This window comes from Strix uralensis, chromosome 1, assembly GCF_047716275.1.
Source record: "Strix uralensis isolate ZFMK-TIS-50842 chromosome 1, bStrUra1, whole genome shotgun sequence".
NCBI lineage: Eukaryota > Metazoa > Chordata > Aves > Strigiformes > Strigidae > Strix > Strix uralensis.
This window is the reverse complement of record NC_133972.1, coordinates 106,989,582-107,008,601: the sequence shown is the minus strand read 5'-3', so window position 1 is coordinate 107,008,601 and position 19,020 is coordinate 106,989,582. Positions and strand designations below refer to the sequence as shown.

The following is a 19,020-nucleotide window of genomic DNA, read 5'->3' as shown; positions in this document are numbered from 1 at the left end:
TTCTTTTTTTTTCTCAAACAGATTTAGCTCCACATGAGGTTGAAAGTGAGTTTGTCAGACAGGGTGCCTTTTGTTTCCTCTTTGCTTAAAATAAGTAGTGAAAAGCAGTAGCAACATTCTATTTTTTTCAGTAGTATGCAGGTATCACATAGCGCTTCTCGGCTTTTAACAAAAGGGTAAACTGTGAAGTTAACTTCACAGCAGGAACCAATCCCTTTGCAAGTGTATTTGATACAAACAGAAAAACAAAGTCGTGAGCATTACTAATACACTGCTTATGCAGAATATAAAAACAAATTCTGAGATTAAGTACTCTGTAAAAACCCTTTCTGCATAAATACCCAAACAAAGCCAGCCAGTGAGACCTCTGCTGAACAATCTAGATGAAACAGTACAGACAGAACTGATAAACCAGCACAGTAAGTGGGGCATTTTATCAGGCAAGCAGCTGATACCATCAGCAACTTCAGCCTGAATCTGAACGGAGCTCAGCGCTCACGCTTCAAGAGAACAAGCTCGCCCGAAGTCTGGAGCGCTTTACCAGGAAAACAGTGAGCTCTGAGTGTTCACAAATGCTCAGACACCTTAAACTGTATACAGGGGATGTGAAAGATGCTTAGCACTTCTGGAAGAGGCAGTCATAGGTGTTGTGGGCAACGCAAAATCATACATGACATATTACATGTGCAATGAATCCCCAGAGAAATATGACCACTGTTCTTAAAAGAGTATTCCAGAGGAACGTGCACATCTTCACAGAAAACTGTTAAAAGTAAGAATTTAACATACGCAATTAAATTCAGCCTTTGCAACTGGAGGCGTTGCTGTTTGCTCTCAAGCCTCCTAAAAGTGATCTCCATATTTTACCTCTCTCCACTGTTTCAGGAGTAGAAAATTCATTGAACTTTAATTTTACTTTGCTTTGGAACAAGTGGTTTAATCCCTTCGAAGGGCTGCTTCGAACTGACTGTGATTTCTTCAAACGGAGACAGACAAATTACCATGATAAGCACAGAAATACAATTACCCATCACAAACCCTTCCTGCAGCCCAGCTGTACAAATGCAAAACACGGCTCTCAACAGTGTTTCCAGATGGGCTATGACGGTATAAACATAACTCGACCTCACCAGGACTAGTTGTTTTTGTGAGGCTCTTACACACTGTTTAGAGATTTTGTACAGATAGGGTTCGGCTTGCTAACTTTAATAATCAGCGCTCAAATGTTATGCAGCAAACGCTGTGCTGTTTTCATACATTATTTTTCAAGAAAGAAAAATTGTATTGGGTATATCAAACGCCGATTTTGTAACTAAAGATCTAAAGAGGAACCCCCACCAACACCGAAGTGGTTGGCATATAGTTACTTAGCAGACCACTTGAAAGCCTGATTTTTATTTTTTGTAAGCTCATTTAGCACTGTGCGGGACACGTTAAGAGGTCACCAAGACACAGTCTGCGTAACATTTAACTTCTTAAAATTCGGCTGCTGCCCTGGGGTGCGAAAGAGCTCCAATCAATGCAACGCTCAGGCCAGACCGCGAAAACACAAAGCTTCGCCAAATCCCCTGGAAGTCTACCAGCACTGAGCTGTGAGAAAAGGAGAACGCTCCCATGCGGAAAACCGTCAGGCGAGAGAGAGGGAGAGACGGGGGGAGCCGGGCCGGCGGCGCGGCCCCTCCACCGGGAGGGGAGCGGGTCCCGCCGCCCGGCGCCCACCAGCCCCTGGCCTCGCCGCCCCCGGCCGCGCCATCCCGGCACCGCAGCGCCTTCGCGCCGCGGGCGTTACGCAACGGCTCCGCGACCTTGCGGGGCACTTCGGAGCCTTTTTCGGGGAGGGTCGTGAGAGCAGCATCACCCCCCCCCGCCTCATCCCCACCACACGCACACACGCCCCCCCGCCGGCTGGCGGGACCCCGCGCCCGGGACGCGAGGGAGCGAGGGGGCGCGGCGGAGAGAAGCCGCCCCCGCCCGAGCGGCCGGAGGGAGCGGGGCCACGGAGCGCCGTGACCCGAGCGCGCAAACTTTGGTGGCCGCGCTCCGTCCCAGGCGGGAAGGGGGAAGCCTCGGGGTTGGGGAGGGGGGTGGGGGGGGTGGTTCGGGGGGGGTTTGAGGGGGATCGGGCTGGCACGTTGGTATTTCTACCTGCGACACCAGCGGCACCAGCGTCTGCTCCACCGAGCGCGTGCGGATCTCCAGCCCCGCGTCCGCGCCCAGCCCCGACGAGGACGACGAGGAGACGCCGCTGCTGCTGCACGGGGACGTGGCCATGGCGGGGACCCCGCCGCCGCCGCCGCCGCCAACCCCGCTCCCTCCCGGCCAACTCCGCTCCGCTCCGCACCCGCCCCCTCCCCGCCCCCCGCCGCGCCCCTCCCCCGCCCGCCGGGGCACCGTCGCCTCGCCGGGGCGCCAGGCGATGCCGCGCGCGCACGCTCAGCCCCCCTCGCGGCCCCTTCCCCGCCCCTTGGGACGGGATTTAAAGGGGCAGCGCCCCCTTCCACGCTCTCCGCCCCGCGGCGGCGGCTCTCGGCGCTCACACTTTTCCCGCGCCTCGTTAGGCGCGCGCAGCCCCTACCCCACCCCCCACCCCCCCATCCCAGAGCCGGCGGAGGAGGAAAAGCGGGACCGGTCCCCGCCGCCAGCCGCTCCTACCGAGGGTTTCTCCTTCGGTCTCGCCCGAGGCGGGCGGAGGGTCCCTGCCCCGGCGGGGAAGCCAGACTTAGGCGGTGGCGGAGGGGCTCGGGGGGCCCCCAAGGGAAAAGGCGCCCGGGCCGGTAACCGGCCTTGGGCTGGAGCGGCACCGGCTGGCGCGAACCCGGGGAAGGGGCGGGGAGGCAGCCGGGGAGCCGCGCTCCCCTCGAGGAGTGTTGAAATCACGACTCGCGTACTTTATAGCGTCTGGGAGGCCCGATGAGCTGTCTTAAGCTCAGCTCCATCGGCTTTTCTTAGCAGCCTCCCCGGGAAGGGGGGAAAACCGCCTCCCACCTTTCAATGATTTGTATTCCATACCTGGCACGCTGGCTGCTCTCTGAGAACAGCTATCGTGCGTTATCTGCTACTGCCCAGCTTCAGAGCTGAAGCAGACTATCTATGATGGATCTAGCAAGAAGGCGGCAAAAGGCGTTTCAAAGGAAAAAAGTTTTTTCCTTTGGTTTTGGAGTGGGCTAAACTCACTTCCCCACTTTTGTCTGTAAGCTGTATTCGAGAAGTATCAATGCTTACTCGTCTAACTTGGCTATATGTATTTGATACGGCTGATTCTTCTACAGGCTTGTCTACGCAAAGTTGTCGAAACACAACGGAGCTCTTCTGGCCGTGATCCAAACACGCCAAAGCAGCCCAGTCCAGAGCTGGGGTACCTCGGTGCAGTGCTGTGCGAGGGCCAACACGCCGTACGGAGGGTCTGAGCTAGTCACCCGCTCTCACGTAACTGCTTAGTTTCCTGGTCAGAACTGATGATTTGTGTTTGCTCAGCTCTTGGGCAACACAACTCTGTGAACATGTCTTTGGCTTTTTTACATTGTTAGATCAAGGACTTTGTATCGTTTTCTGTCTTCAAGAAGATTTCTGACCCCTTTTGTGCAAAGCATCTTTTGCATAATTTTGAAACCTAGACATAAGACAAAGGACAGCATTTGTTGTCCTTTGGAGTCCTGTGGAGTTACACATATTTATTAAAAAAGAAAATTGCCAGAACCGCAAGTATAACCCTAGATAACGATATGACCCTGTTCCTAGCTCTTCAGGAAATTGGTTTCCAACATGTTCTCATATTTTCTAAAATGACATCAGGTGTTACAGGAGACAACTGAAGGCTTAAATCTGCCACGGTACAAAAACATCTAAATGATGGTGTAGAGTTGCAATAAGAAATGCTAGTCATGCTTGATCAAAGTGGTTTAGAGCACATGAGATTTCTTGGGGTTTTTCTCCTAAAATACTCATTTTCTTACAACATCTTTCATTCTTTTTCAGGTTATTTGTTTTCTCCTTACTTCTCAATATCCAGATTCTAAGCCTTTGGCAACAGTTGTTTTCTTCTACGTTTTGGTAGAGTAACGAGGTCAGGTGTGGTTGGAGCCTGCCCAGGACTGTACACTGGTACAGAAGACTTCTGGATCATATGAGCTGAAGCATACACCAGACATAGTGTCAGTAATACTGGAGAGAGAGAAGTGCATGCCTTTGCCCTCTTTCCCCTGCCCCTTTCTGCTTAAAGTTGTTTCCTCCTTCAGAATTGTTAATTCCCACTCACTGACTATTTTATGGATATTACCATAATATAAATTATCTAAGTCATCAACATCTACAGATATGAATCTACGATTCACATCAGAAATGAACTAGAAGCACATGCACATGTGGTTTATAATTTGATGTGCTCAGCCAAATCTGCATCACTTAATTTCAAAGACGGCTGCCTGTCTTCTTCAATGCAAGAATGGATCGGACTTCTCAGGGATGGCGTTTTCTGATTCAAAGCAGAGTTAGTAGCAGAGGTTAATGATGAATTTTAATGATTTTTACTTCACATGGAAAAAGAAAACAAGTTTGGCATAAAAGATGTTGCCAAAAATCACAGTTTAAAAATAATTTTCTACACAGATTGGACAAATGGTGGGAACTTTGCAATGCCTGTCTGCAGACAGAAGTCCTATTCCCAACCTACCACTCTCTTTTCCTGCTTTCACTTTGTTTTTACTAGAGAAGCAGCATTAGTGGGTGGTGCTAGTGACAACACTGTCTAGTTCTCCCACTTCTCCTCTTCAGGTGCTTCCAGTTTAAACACAGAAACCACATGCTCAACTTCTGGGTCCTGTGCTGGGCAAACCGAATGTGTTGTGATGGTTTTAATTTAACATAATTGAAAAGCTCTAGCATGCTGCAGACTAACCTCTTTGAAGACACCTTGAGGAGATCTTCAAACATGATAGCCTGGAGCTTAGTTGTGCTTTTTAATTACGTTAAGATAATTTGAATGAGCCAGTGTGATAGATTGCAACCACACCTTTGGCATGCCAACACATACTTCTGAGGCAGCACTCTAAATGTGCAATGCACAGCACTAGAATATTTTGCATACTATCATTTTCAGCTCATGCGATGGATTTTGGAAAGCAATAGCCCATCACCCCAAAAAGAATGTCCCTCGTGCCTGTAGAATGCAAGGACCACTGGCCATGGCAGTCTCTAGACAGCCACCACTGTTTAGCTCTGCCTTGCATCCAAATATCATTTGAAGTACAAGGATGAGTAATGCCTAATGGACTATATTTCTAACTTCATAACTTTGTCGGTGGTCAAGGGGAAGGAAGTGATTCATATCCTTGTAGCATTATAAACATGTCAATCTGTTCCTCCTCGTATTGTTTCCAGACTTCACTCAAAGATGTGACACCTTCTGCTTTCTGTCCACGATCTCCCACAAGCTTGGGTTCTGTGACAGGTTCCCACACAGAAGGTAAACCAGTTTTCCCTCATCTAGCTCCTCACCTTTGTCTTTCCTATCTGAAGCACCTTTTGTAGGAGAAAACATTACTATCCAGCACAGTGCCGTGCCAAAATTCTCAGACTTTTCTCTAAGCTAATGTCCCACACACCCTGACAGTGACAGTGCTCCTGAGAAGGACGGCTGTTTTGAGCCTTAATGCATAGTTAGGCCTCTGACCATGGATGTGGCCTCTTAGCTTTAATGGGAATCGTGTGAAATGTACTAAGGAGTAGGCGCATGTTATTCTACCCACACCATGACTTGTCTGAAGAGGCTGTCAGTCAGCCTCAGTTTGATAGACTAGCTAGCACCTGCTCTTACCTTCCAGCTAAAATGTGTATGTTCCCTAGTCTGTTTAAAGCAAAACAAGATGGGTAACACTTAAACAATTTAAATAATATTTTTGCTAATCTGGTCATTTTGACTGGCATAAGGTCAGTGACGAGGATGGAAACCTTTTCCACAGGAAGAAACCTTGTGTCTAACCCTCAGGGAACAGGTTGTTATAGTTATTGCGTATGTGCTGTTGAGGCACATGCAGCAAAGCAGATGCAATTTAACCAGTCAAGATGGGTTTGAACTTGTGTGCTGTGAAGAGAAGACCAACAGTTTCTGTCCACAAAGAGTAGTTGGTCTAGGAAACACGAACTTCAGGGAGAACAAGAAAATGCTGGTAAAGGCCAGCTGATGGGATCAGAGGGCTTTTCAGTGAGTTTTGATAATGAGCACTTTTCCATGCATGCTTATAATGAATCAGATAAGACATAGGAATTATCTAAAATAATAACACTTTCAGGATCAATTCCAAGAGCGGGTAATTGCTCTTTATCCTCCCATGGAGAGCATCCCAAATATCCGGGGGTGAGAGGAAGCGCTGCCTCTGTTGCTTCCTTATCTCCCAGCTGCAGTCTGGAAAGCAGAGCTGAGTGGGCTAAGTGTCAGATTGCTCCCTTTCTCTTTCCTCCAGGTGAGATTAAAGTTAGAGCACTGTGGGAGGGGAAGGCACATCAATCATCTTTCCAGGTAAAATTTAGAAATCCACTCTAAGGTTAAACTTTTCCCTTGATTGCCTCCAGTTTCCTCTAAAACTTGACAAAGTCATATTTCTTTTTGTTTCAGTGGGGATGTTTTGCAGGCAACTTGTGAAATCAGTAATTTTAAAGATGACTAAAAATTTTAGGCTTTTGAGAAATGTCAAAAGATGGGAGGCAAGCATTGCTTGAAATGTCTAATTTCTGATTATGTCTAATGTCTGATTATTAGTGGTTATTAACTCCAAAGTATGTTACACTTCTTTATAAAACTAAACAATCTTTTATGTTTACTTCATACCCCATAGTAAAATACTTCACTTTACAAAGATAACATTACTTTTTTTACATAGAGAACATTTTATGTGACTATACACTGACTATATATTTTTGTCATTTTGTGAATTACTAGTTCCACAATGGGATTGCAACAGTTATTACAGGAATTACGAAGATGAGGGAGATGTAAAAATTATGTATAGACATATCCAAAGGATTACAGCTAGTGTCTATTTTTATTCTCAGTGTTTATCCAGGATGCCTGTGTGCCTATACAGCCAGAGGATGATTTCAAGCAGTGGCTCCCTTTGAGTTTACAAGGTGGTAGCTGTCAAAATCTTCAGCAAGTAACAGCTATTTGTCTGTGCTACCAAATGATGTACTTCTCCAAAACACTTCTGTCCCTATGACTGTCACAAAGAAAATGAAGAACCTTGTTTGGATGGTCAGATATTGACCATTACCTGTATTCCTGTGTGGTTCTCCAACAGGTGATTCTCTCAGAATGACTTCTTTTAATTTCCAGAAGAAATGACATATCTTTGTTAAAAAAAAAAAAAAAAAAAAAAAAAAAGTGAAATTAGGGAAGAAAAGGCATTTGTCAAAACTGAGTAATTCTTATAATTCTTACCGTTGTTTTGCTGAGAAGATGCTGGCTGGCTCACAAAGGTGAAATTTAATGACGTGTATGTAAATGGGATAGAACAGTCAGAAAAATGCCTTTTGTAGTCCCTGTAACAGTTTGCCTAAATTTAGCTGAAGAATAAATGTCTGAAAACTGGGGGGTTTGGATACAGTTTGTAGAATTTATTCGGAAACTAACAACTAAATTTTCAGTATATTGAGTGGGACTATTTTTGAGAGTCTAGTGTAGGGGCCAAACGTATGGAGTAGGAATGAAAGAGAAAAGGGCAGGCCGAAGGAGGGCACAGCAAAATTCATGTGAGAATAAGTGCCAGGCTGCGAGGGAGACACGTAGGAGGAAGCAAGTACTATGCTAGTCAGAGATTTCGGTGTTCTCCAGCTGCAGGAACTACCTTCACAAGATCTTGTCTGTGTGACAGGCAGGGACTTGTGACTTTTACACAGGTACGATGTACTGCAGGAGATTCTGTAATCAAGACTGGTATTTGTTTAGAGTTTCCTTGTGCTGTCCTTTAATAAATATTACTGGTGTATGGACATGAGTCTAACACTTACTGACGTGAGTGTGACAACTTTTGGAGGTGAAAAGTCTCATCAGTTCAGCTTCATCATGAATTTATCGTTATTTCAAAAGGTATACCTGAAAAATATAGTTTCATCTTGAACTGCTAGTAGGGATTAACATGCAGTTTTATAAAATCATACCCTAGGAATGGTAGAGTACAGGACCCTTTTCAGACTAACACTGTACAGATTTATCAATGAGTTAATATATTCTTCAAAACTCTCAGTGCTGCTGTAATGTATCAGGCAAAATTACCTCCTATGTGGTCAGTTCTTTGATGCTAAGTAATAATTTGTGCTTTTTTTCCTTGCACTCTGTGAAGTTCCTGTTTCGTACACATATATTTTTCAAAGGACTATGTCTAAGGCTTATGCGTTACATCTAGGACCCTGTTCTAAACAGAAGCTGGCACACTAGTTTTAGAAGAAGGCATGAGCAGCTTCACAATATGCAGATACACAATAATCATCCCTCATGAAAGTGTTAAACTGACCTGTACTTGGGGATAGGATTAAGCTTTGATGCCAAATGTTTTATCTCTTTCAAATCTTCTATCACCCTGGCACTGAGGGTTTTGGGCTTTTTTAACCGTTCCTGTGGGTTATAAAATAAATATGGAGGATTAAAGGTTTGAAGAAATCTCTAGCCTGCAAAATCTTTAAGAGCATTTGCCACCTAGCAACAGCAGGAACGTGTGTCTCCTTCGAACAATCTGCAATTGTGTGACTCAGAAGAAACCTCCACAGTGTTTATAACTGCAATTGTAACTTATGTAGGAAGGGAAAATGCAGCAAAAGGCTCTGGTTACATCACTAACAAAAGGATTTCATTACCATAAGAAGTCCCTAACAGGGTGACAAATAATCAAGATTAAAAAGAATGTGTGAGACCAGCAGAAAGGGAAACAATGACGTTCCTATTATAGCTGTGGCCTTTACAATAAATGATATGTCAGCTTTTTCATTTTGAATTGTGCTGAATAACTTGGTGATTTTAATTCATCAGCAAATGAATACTTAGATTAGAAGCTATTTTCTTTTCAAATTCGCATTTGCTAGCTTAGTCATGCAATAAATACCTCATTCCTTGAAAAGTGAATTATCTGTGTATTCTTTTTAAATATACCATTTATAGATGTTAATGATTTAAAAATACTTACAGATACTCTGTTAATTTGCACAGATACATGAGGAAAGTATGGGAATTCTGTGAGAGGAAGGGTAATGGCAACATGCATGAGCTGGCTGACTATCAAAATGCCATGGGTCTGCATTTTGTGATGTTAATGAGACAGTAGGAAAAAATTACATAGATGCTAATGTACATGGGTTCAATTTAGATTGGTCTCATGCATAAGTCTTTGCAGCATTTAAGAATATGTTTCACCGGATATCAGCTATCCCAGTTGCTCTATTTTCCTCTTTTTTTTTTTTTTTTTTCTTACCTCCTTAGAGGAAAGAAACTGGGAATATCCAAGGACACTGTGCCTTTCATACCTGCCAGACCTCCAAACTGTTGATACTTGTAAGGAGTTCTACCCATGTGACATTGTGAAATTAACCTGGATCTGTTCTAAAAAAAATTGACAGCTTCTAGACTTGTGGTCGTAGCATTACTTAAAATTCCCTATTAACAGGGTACTACAAAATACTTTTTTTCAATATATGTTCTTTTTGAAACCTGGGTCATAGTTCCTCAGTTAACAAAACAACTTAAACTCAGCAAAGACATTGATAATATGCATTACTAACAAAATACTTTTAATGCTAAAATATAGACCGTGTATTGTTGCTAAATTAGATGACTGTACTATTTGGAGAAATCATTAGCCTAACCCCTTACAGGCAGCTGGTAGGATTCAATTCTGTTTCTGGCAGCAGGAGAGTACATGCTGGAGTATCAGAATTGGAGCAGAAAATTGTAAGTGCAGCTGAAATGGAAAGGGAAGCAGCAAGCTATTGCCAAGGGAACACAAGGATTTTTGTAATAAGTACATTCAGTGAGTTTATACTAAATATAAAAAGTTCCAGAAAGCATGATGTAAATAACTGAAAATTTATAAACCTCTCTTTTTCAGTCATGTTCAATGTACTAAGAGTATTTCTTAGAACTTGACATTTGTACTGAATTGCCAGTGCAATACCAACTATTTTTTTGAAATATCATAATGTAGACAGGCCCTAATGGGCAGAAGTTTTCAAAGCAAAAGGAGGTGTTGAGTGGAAGAAGCACGTTGACAGATCATTTTTTTGCTGTACTCACTAATGGTAGTCCTTGGCAACACTTCCATTGATGTAAACTGGTGTGGTGCCAAACAAGGATGGCATGTTTAGGTATGCTCAGGACATGTTCCTCTAACAGGGACAAGTTTGCAAATCACAGGTGGAAGTCACCTCAAAGTCCAAGCTTTCTTGTTTCACGGTTATTCTCTTCTAGAAATTAATCAGAATGTGAAATCTAATTTTGTGCTTTGGATAAGGAGAAAATAATTTTCTAATCAACCGTTTCTTTGATCCTGTTTATTTATAAAGAATGCCAAAAGTCCTACTTCTCTGAAGACAAGAGAAACCAACTGATAGGAGACAATTTGTATTTTCAGAGTTTCGTGCTTCTTGTCAGCTATTTAGTCCACAAGTGGCTTCAGGATTCTCAGGACCTCATTTAATGTCTATACCTATATATGTACCCATTTTGATTTTTTACAATACTATATATCTTAACAGAGCAGCACAATTAGAAAAATATCACTCCATTTTAAAACAGTGTATTTTTTGAAATTTAAAATATCACAGAGTAATATATATCCATGATTACATCCTGATGGAATTGCCCCCTACTCTACCTGTCAAGCTCAAATACTGATATGCATCGGGTAGGGAGTCTCATCCCTTTCAGCAGGTACTGTGCAGCAACTGTTATTTTCTCTACTTCTCTGTCCTTCTCAAAAGTGATGATCAAGATGCTGAGGGAATACAGCAAATGATAATATTCTTTTAGCTCTAGCAGAGCTTGTCCTTGACTTTGAAAGACAGATGATTAGGATTCTTTAAAAAAAAAAAAAAAATGGGCACGGTAGAGACAAGATGGAAAGTGTAAATCCACATAGATCAGTGTAGCCTGGTGTCCAGGTCACACGTGTAGCATACAGAACCTGATTAAAATCCCTGCTCAGTCAGCTTTAGACCATGGTCTTGAAACTAGATTCCCACTTCCTACGTGCATGTTCAGCTGTGGATGTTTCAGGGTAGTGTCTTTTTTTGAAGAAGTCTCAGACAGGCTTTGTCTTCATCCTGATACAAAACAGAAACTGCTGTGTTCCCCACAATTAATTCCTACCTAAATCTAGGAAAAATTAATAGATTCAATAGGATATTTTCAGTCTTAACATTCTACTAATGTATTTATGATTTACTACCCTTTTTATTTCAAAATAAAATTGGGACTAAAAAGTGTGATCTGGAGCAGCTCATATGTTTAGCAATGTTCCTGCAGGTTCACCTTTCATCCCAAACAAATGGTGCTGGAGTCCACTTAAGGATTTAAGCATAAATCTTTCTGTCTTCACTCCTACTGTTCTTTTCAATATCTGAAGATACTTTAAGACACTTTCCCCCAACACCTTCCTAAATGAAACTGAATGATTTTGACTTCTAAGTCATGCATCATTTTGGTTCTTCCTCTTAAAACTTTCTTTAAAAAAAAAAGTTATATATGAAATATGAGTTTCAGAGAAAGTTCACCATTCCAAGGGCACTGTATAAAAGGCATGAGCACCTGTCTTCAGACAAGGATTTTGTGTATATAGGCTGATCCCAATAGACTTAATGTGCATGATGAAATTGTAGTATAGCCACGCAGTTTGTATTAGACTGTTACTTTTATATATCTTATCACTACTCCCTTCCAGTTAGCATTCTCCTCATCTATACCTTGAGTTTCTTATCCCTTAGATTTTTTTCCAGCTTTTACACAACAAAATGTTCATACAATTAGAATCGCCAGTTTGCCATAGTCCTCATTTTAATACAGCAAACCTGCTTATAGTTGGTTCTGCAATAATTGGTTGCAACCCTCTAGCAAAGAAGAATAAAACCCAACAAATTGTTTTGGTACCTTACACATCTCCCATTAGGATTCCACTGAAGGATGTTCTTTGGTGACAGTCAAAATCCCTCAGACACTGGCCTAAAACTGTTGCCATGGAAGTCAGCTGTCATCTTCTGAGTCCTCTGGGTCAGGCACAGGCCAATAAATTTTGTGAATTGCCACTTCCTATAGCCCATCTTCTAGTAATCTCAAGCTCTATTCTTCAGAGACTGCTGTATTCTGGCTTCCTACCACCTGATAACTTTCCTTACTTATCAAGGTATCCTCTGTTCAGCACTATGGATGCTCTTAGTTTTTGGCAGGCTAACATGTAAAGATTGCTAGAAGGAATTAGGTACAGGGAACATGCACCTATTGACCCTTACAATATTCATAGTCGTCATAACTCTACTTTTTCCTGTGCTTCTAGGGTTGATAATGAGAGACATTTAACCCCTATTTACTCAGCTCTTTCTACATTTATTTCCTTTCTAATGAGATGGAAGCAAACGATGGGGGGAAACAACCCTTCCCGTCAGCTGCTCACTCTGAACAGTGCTGCACATCAAGTACGCCAGTAGCTGTAGGGACTGACTTCGCCTTCTAATGATGGATATGAGTTATGCCTCTGCTTTTCAGAGACACAGACTCTTCTAGTCAAAGATCAATGACAGTCTCTGACAAAGGGGAAGTAGATTTGCTCCCAATAGGAAGACAATACCTTCTTCTTGTCCTCTCTTGACAGTTTTCCTTCAGAGGAATTGGTCATAGATTTTCCTTGGGGTTTTTTTTAAGAGTTTTTCCTTTGATCCTAAGAATGCATGGAAAGCTGATCCAACCATAGTTAGTGTTTCTTTTCTGGATTTTTTATGTGAGGCTGCTGGAAGAATTGATGTATTCAGTTCTCTGGCTTTTACTATCTATAGATCCCAACCTTGGAGAGCATCCTAGGTGAGAAGTAGCAAATGGTATTATTGTCCCACAGGGCCTCATACTACTCCAACAGAAGAAAGGATGCCCATCATTTAGCTGAGTGGGTATTTTAATGATTACTAGTTGAGACATGTTGCTGTATACACTTTTATCCTTTTCCAGTGGATGACAGACAAAATTTTGAAACTGTTAATTAAAGGGAAACTTAGAAGAATTTGTTAAGTGTTTGTTTGTGTAAGACTGTATTAAGTTCAGCCTTGGTGGAAGACAATACAGGGAACTATGATCAAGGATAAAAAGGCTAAATTTAGCCCATTCCTTTCAATTTTCTATCTGAGGTCAAGGTCTTATTGTTAATAGCCACCTTTCTTTGTGCTAAGTCATGCAGTTTAGGTTATATGCTTCCATTTCAAAAAATATCAGTATGATCCAGCATGGACATTTAAACTTTTCATACTTTTCCAACCATGAAGCTGTTAAGCACTAACCAGTTCATTGTAACCATTCAATCTTAGAAGGCATTCTTCAGCCAACTTTAATATTATTTCATGGAAAAGTTCATTATTGTCAGAGGCACATTTAAAATCTAAGCCCGTTGGCAGAGATAGCCAAGTCTCCTCTGTTCCACAGCACTAAAGCACAGAGGACAGGCAAGGCAGGCAGACTAAGCAGAACAATTTCTCTAACATATTTTTCTAAGATATAAGTTGAATATACATGGAACATTTTTTGCTCCAGTATAACGCAGAGTGAGGAACCTTCAGCTATTGACATTTCTGACCTAGGACTTAAATACTTGGGGAAAGCTGTGAATCACTAAATATGAGATCTGAACAGGAATCTGGAATCCTATAACAAACTAAATTCCCAGATAACTTATGAATATGAATCTTAATGTTTATAGGTATGTAACACATCTTAGTTCAACCAAAATAAAGAGATACTGGATTAAGTTACAATATCTAGTACGAAGTTACAAAGCTTGTTCTTCCTGAAAATGCCTTTGCATCTGAAAGACTCGGGAACTATGTATCAGTCATGGTAAGGAAAACCTGAACTAGCAGTTACATAAAATTTGAAGTGTTTTTTGTGCAGCAGCAGCTACTTTGTACCAGTAATATGGTCCAGACACCTGTGATATCTTAGAAAAGACTATAAAGAGCATTACCATTGTTTGCTGACAGCCTATTATATAGTTTATAACAGCCTGATGCAATGAATATCACTTCTTTCAAATTTTTTTCCAGTGTAGGCTTTATGGAGAACGTTAAACAAAGTTTTCTTTAATTCCTTATGCTCTGCTGCTTGCTGGTTGAAAGCCAAAAATTAGGCTAACATCATTGATTATAGAGTCCCTGGTAATTTCTTTTACATGATTGAATATAGAGCTTTTATCAGATTTCTACAGTGAATATTTTCCAAAGTAAATTCAGAATTACGTTCAACAAATATTTCATAGTGAGACTGAAATTCATTTTATGCAAATAAATTACAGATGGTACCATTCAAATGAATGAGGGTAGAAAATAATGCATAAAATTGATGCATCAAATTAATTTAAATATCTATGGGAAAAATTTAGCCAATATGCTTTTCAACAGCTTTTGTATCCTCTCATAAAAAAATGCCAATCCCACAAACTTTTCTCATTTGGGATTGGAATGATGTTCTCAAAGAAATATGTCTTTACGTCATGAAGTATAGCCCTGCAGCTCCTAAGCTTGCCTTCCCTATTAATGCCTCCTAAATGTATTTTTTTAAAACCTCTTAACTTATTTTCTTTCATGAACTAATATGTCTAACCTGTATTTCTTCTCTGTAATTATTTTCTGTATTTTCCCTGTAATCATTTTCTGTGTCATTTATCGCAAGGGAATTTGAATAATTCAAATATGTACACTCTATTTTGTCATTCTAATTATATCATTTTGATAATGTCTTTATTATTTACAATATAGTTTTATGGATCCCGTCATCTAATAATGCAGTCCACAATAACCAAAAGCCTACAGATGAAATCTCTCTACTTAGATTGGTTGTCTGACGTTTGTCACTTTTTCCACAAAATGAAATTTACCCAGTGCAACTGAAATATTAGCTGGTGCAAAAAGATTGCTGGAGGACGTGTGCCTGTGGTGCTTCTATCCCCTGCCCTTGCTCAGATAATCAGGTGAGCAGCACATCCATCACTTTTAGCAGATGAGTGGTGCCGCTGCCTTCTGAAGTGAGAGACCTGGAGCGACCTTACCTGCAAAGGGCTATTTACACTCATGGTGTTGGACTGATTCCCATATGCAGTCTCTTCCAGGCACAGCTTATGACTTCCACCACATTTTTTAATAAAAACATTACTCAAGTTCTAAATATTTCTGATTTATATAATTTATGTAATATTATATAATATTCTGTTTGTCAACAGGTGCACTACGTTCACTTATAGTTGTCCAGTTACAAAAGCTACTTATTTGCTGTAAGAAAACTGAGGTGGTTTTTGTATATTTTAAATATATAAAACTCCTGAGTACTTGTAATCCATGCTACATCTTATACTTTCCAGTTAAACTCCTCTTGATAGCATTTCAGTATTTACACAGTTCAAGTTTTTGTTTACCTTTCATGTCCTCATTCTGCCAAAGTAATTCTTTTTTTTTTTTTTTTTTTTTTTTTTTTTTTAAATCTAATGTGAGAAAAGCACATAGCTTTCAGTAGCTAGAATTTTAGCTAGAATTGTTGTTAACCAAAATAACACAGTTTGCCATTCCTTTCAAATTAATTTCTCAGGCTGTAATGTGGTCTGTGCAGTTAAAAATGTGACAATAAACAAATAGTCTTATAAATTAATGTACAAGATGTTCCAAGAATGCAGTCAGAAGAGAAGGAGACAAAGAGGACTGGTGAAGGACTGCAGGCTCATTTGCAGTTCTACAGTGAATGCCTTTATGTGGCTGGTGCCTTTCCTTTCCCCTCCTTCTCAAAAGCAAGAGACTTCCAGGAGAGACTGAACTTTAAATTCGTTTTGGCATTTCTTACAGAGAGGAATTAGCTACAGCAAAAAGAGCTAGTGATTTAGGACTAACTTCAACATATTTCTGTAAAGGCAAGACTTTTATTTTACAACATAACTCGATATTTTTTTCTTTCCCTAGTTTGCAGACTGAGTTAGGGGAACATAAAGAGTTCAATTTACTTGGACTTCCGCAGCAAATCTGTAGCTAAGTCAGAAACAGATGCCTGGGTTCTCCTGTCCCTGCTCTAACCATGAGACTCACTGTGTGTTTTTGCTGATACACATGTGATAGCTCATGGTTTCTGAACCAATAGCATTCTGAATAATTAGGAATCTGCCCAAGCAGAAGCTGAATCATTGGTGGAGTATATTTTTAACTGGTGTCATCATCTCACCATCGACTCTACCCAGCATCAGTTTGGCTGTGTATTTCCTTGCAGACTGTCCATTTGCTTCTACTCCATTCTTGCCAGAGAACATTTTCTAAGCTGCTCTGCAGTACACTCCACTACTTATGCAAATCTCTTAAGATATTATAATATACTGCTTAAGAAAAGCTAGCAACCTAAGAGCTACATGAGAGGCAGTTAGGCATCATTTATATCTAGAATATAATTCTGATTATAGAGGCAAGATATACCAAACATTACATATACACAAAGATAGTTACATGTATAGTAGATGACTCCTTAATAGGCATATTTATTAGACTAAAGCCTGAGGATACTTCAGGCTTACTTTCACACTATTATTACCATTAATGCAATGAGAAACTATACCAGCCAAAAAATTGGAGAAGTTATCAGTTCCAAGACATTTAATAAAGTTTCGCAGTTACAGAACAGAAGGATCACTGCAGAGACAGATAACAACAAGATAAGAAGCATAGAGGCTGAGTCGAGTGGCAGGGTTCTTCAGTTGTCAAGCAAATTGGAAAGCTGACTAATATAACAGTTACACTTTGCTGCAACACAGTGCTAAATGGAAAAACACCCTTCAAACACTGGTATTGTTGAATCTTATGGGGAACCATCCAATCCTTGCATAACACAATGAAGAAGCTTTATCACCCTAAACCAAAGGAAACCCAGAGCAGATACTTTTAACAAAAGGATTTAACTGTTTCTCTTTAAATCAAACCCAGAACATTGGCTTTCCACTAAGCAATTCGACCTATATAAAGGAGAAGCGTAGCTAAACCACCCTGGGAACTCTGACTCACAGTGTGAGGCATCCTCCTCGTTGCAGAGGGGAAACAGCTTGCACCACCCTTTTTCCTGGCACAGCCTGTTTCCTCCTCTCCCGTGCTGGGTTGCAGCCCGGCCCACTGACCCACAAGGCTGTGGTGCTTTATGTACTCTGCCCATCTCAAAAAGAGGATAAATCAGTCCACTCATAGCTCCTTGCAGTCTCATACAGAACAGCAGGTAGTCCTTGCTCTCTGTGCAGGCATTCAAAAGGGCTCACAAAAGGGCTTCGAATATTTGTACAAATGTTGACATTTCGGGTGATGTTTTTAACTTCATAAAATAAATGAAAATGTTACTAATCTGACTAATACTTTAGTGAATTTACTATTATTTTTTGGCACATTTTCAGCAATTTCAATACAGTGTGAACTTCTATTGTTCAGTTTATCTCAAATATACTCTGTTAAGGGTGCCAAAAGAGATGTACCTATCACTTCAATGAATCAAATATGGTTGCTGATTCTGAATGTGTGGACAAGGTTTTATGCTAGCCCTCCCAAACCTGATCTTCAGTTCTGATTTACTGGTCTCCTCTCCTACCCACTTGTGGAACAAATTAAATTGAAGGGTATACTCTCAGTTCTGCTGTAATTAATTTTTAAGGTCAAGTAAAACATCATGAGTTCAGCTGCTGATGTGGTACTGGTCCTTTGTGGCACAAACTTCACTATCAGCCATCCTTCCAAGTCATACAAACTCTATCCAGGTCTGTAGCAGATCTCTCCATTTGGTCCCTAGTTTTGTAAGTTCTGGGAGTGGGACTTGATGATCCAACTTGATATGTTCTATGATTCTATGATTCAAAGCTGGACCTCCACCTTTGCAAATTACATTCCTGTTTTTCCTCAAACTCGAAACACTAGGAAAAGTACTGCAGGTAGACCTGGATCCCGTGGTTCTCTGGAATAGAACTTTCTTTCCAAAACTTGCTTCAAACACAACATAACTGTCCTCCAGTTTCTTGCCAAGGAAAAACATCTCCACTCCCTTCTTCTTACGTCCTACTCCTTCATGAGCCCTCCCAAGTGAGATCTATCTTTCCTTTCTCCTATGTGCGGATTTATGCATCGGTTCAAACAGGGGACAGATCAAATGATGATGGTGATCCCCTCCAGCAAGTTTCCACACATTGCCTGTGCACCTCAGAGATAGACTATGGCAACAACCCAGTCATGACTTGGTTTCCAACCCACTGAGAGTCTGAGACTGTCCATCTTCATTAAGCAGGATGTTTTACAGTGAGCAAGTGTACTAGTGCTTTCTGTTCTGCACCAGCTGTTTGAGGATTCAGAAGTGTTTCTTTAAATATACAAATCTCTAACTGGCCTATGAATTATTTTCACGAGACTGTATTTTCTCCTGTATTGTGCTACCTCGCAACTGCCATGTTCAAGTTAGAGACCTCTAGCTGAAGGATCTAGTGGCAGTGCTCTTTGTGCTTTTGCTATTTGTTTGGAAGGGGATTTTCAAGCATGGAGGAAACTGTCATTAGTTCCATGGTTGTATTAAGGTTCCTTTTTATCTATGTCTATATACCAAAGGAGACAGCAAACAATGAATCAATCCCTTCAGCAATATTCCATTGCTGTTATCTTTACAGAGAGTTGGTATCAGTGGTAGTCTCCAGATCTCAGAATCTTATTTCTGTTGCTTCTTGAGAAGGGGAACATCTCTTTTAATATTTTTAAAAATCCTTTTTCTTCCAGTTTATGCATCTTGTGGACAGATGATTA

At 41.1% G+C, this 19,020-nt stretch overlaps 1 protein-coding gene across 1 annotated transcript in view; it reads right to left on the bottom strand.

Annotated features, from left to right (window-relative positions):
* The window catches only part of CTNNAL1 (catenin alpha like 1), a 60,449-nt gene extending 58,146 nt beyond the window's left edge, over positions 1–2,303 (bottom strand). The window contains exon 1 of the mRNA XM_074876180.1: positions 2,146–2,303. Coding sequence (XP_074732281.1) covers positions 2,146–2,271 — 126 coding nt within the window. The 5' untranslated portion in view covers positions 2,272–2,303. The remainder of the gene's footprint in view (positions 1–2,145) is intronic.
* Between the last annotated feature and the right edge of the window lie 16,717 nt (positions 2,304–19,020).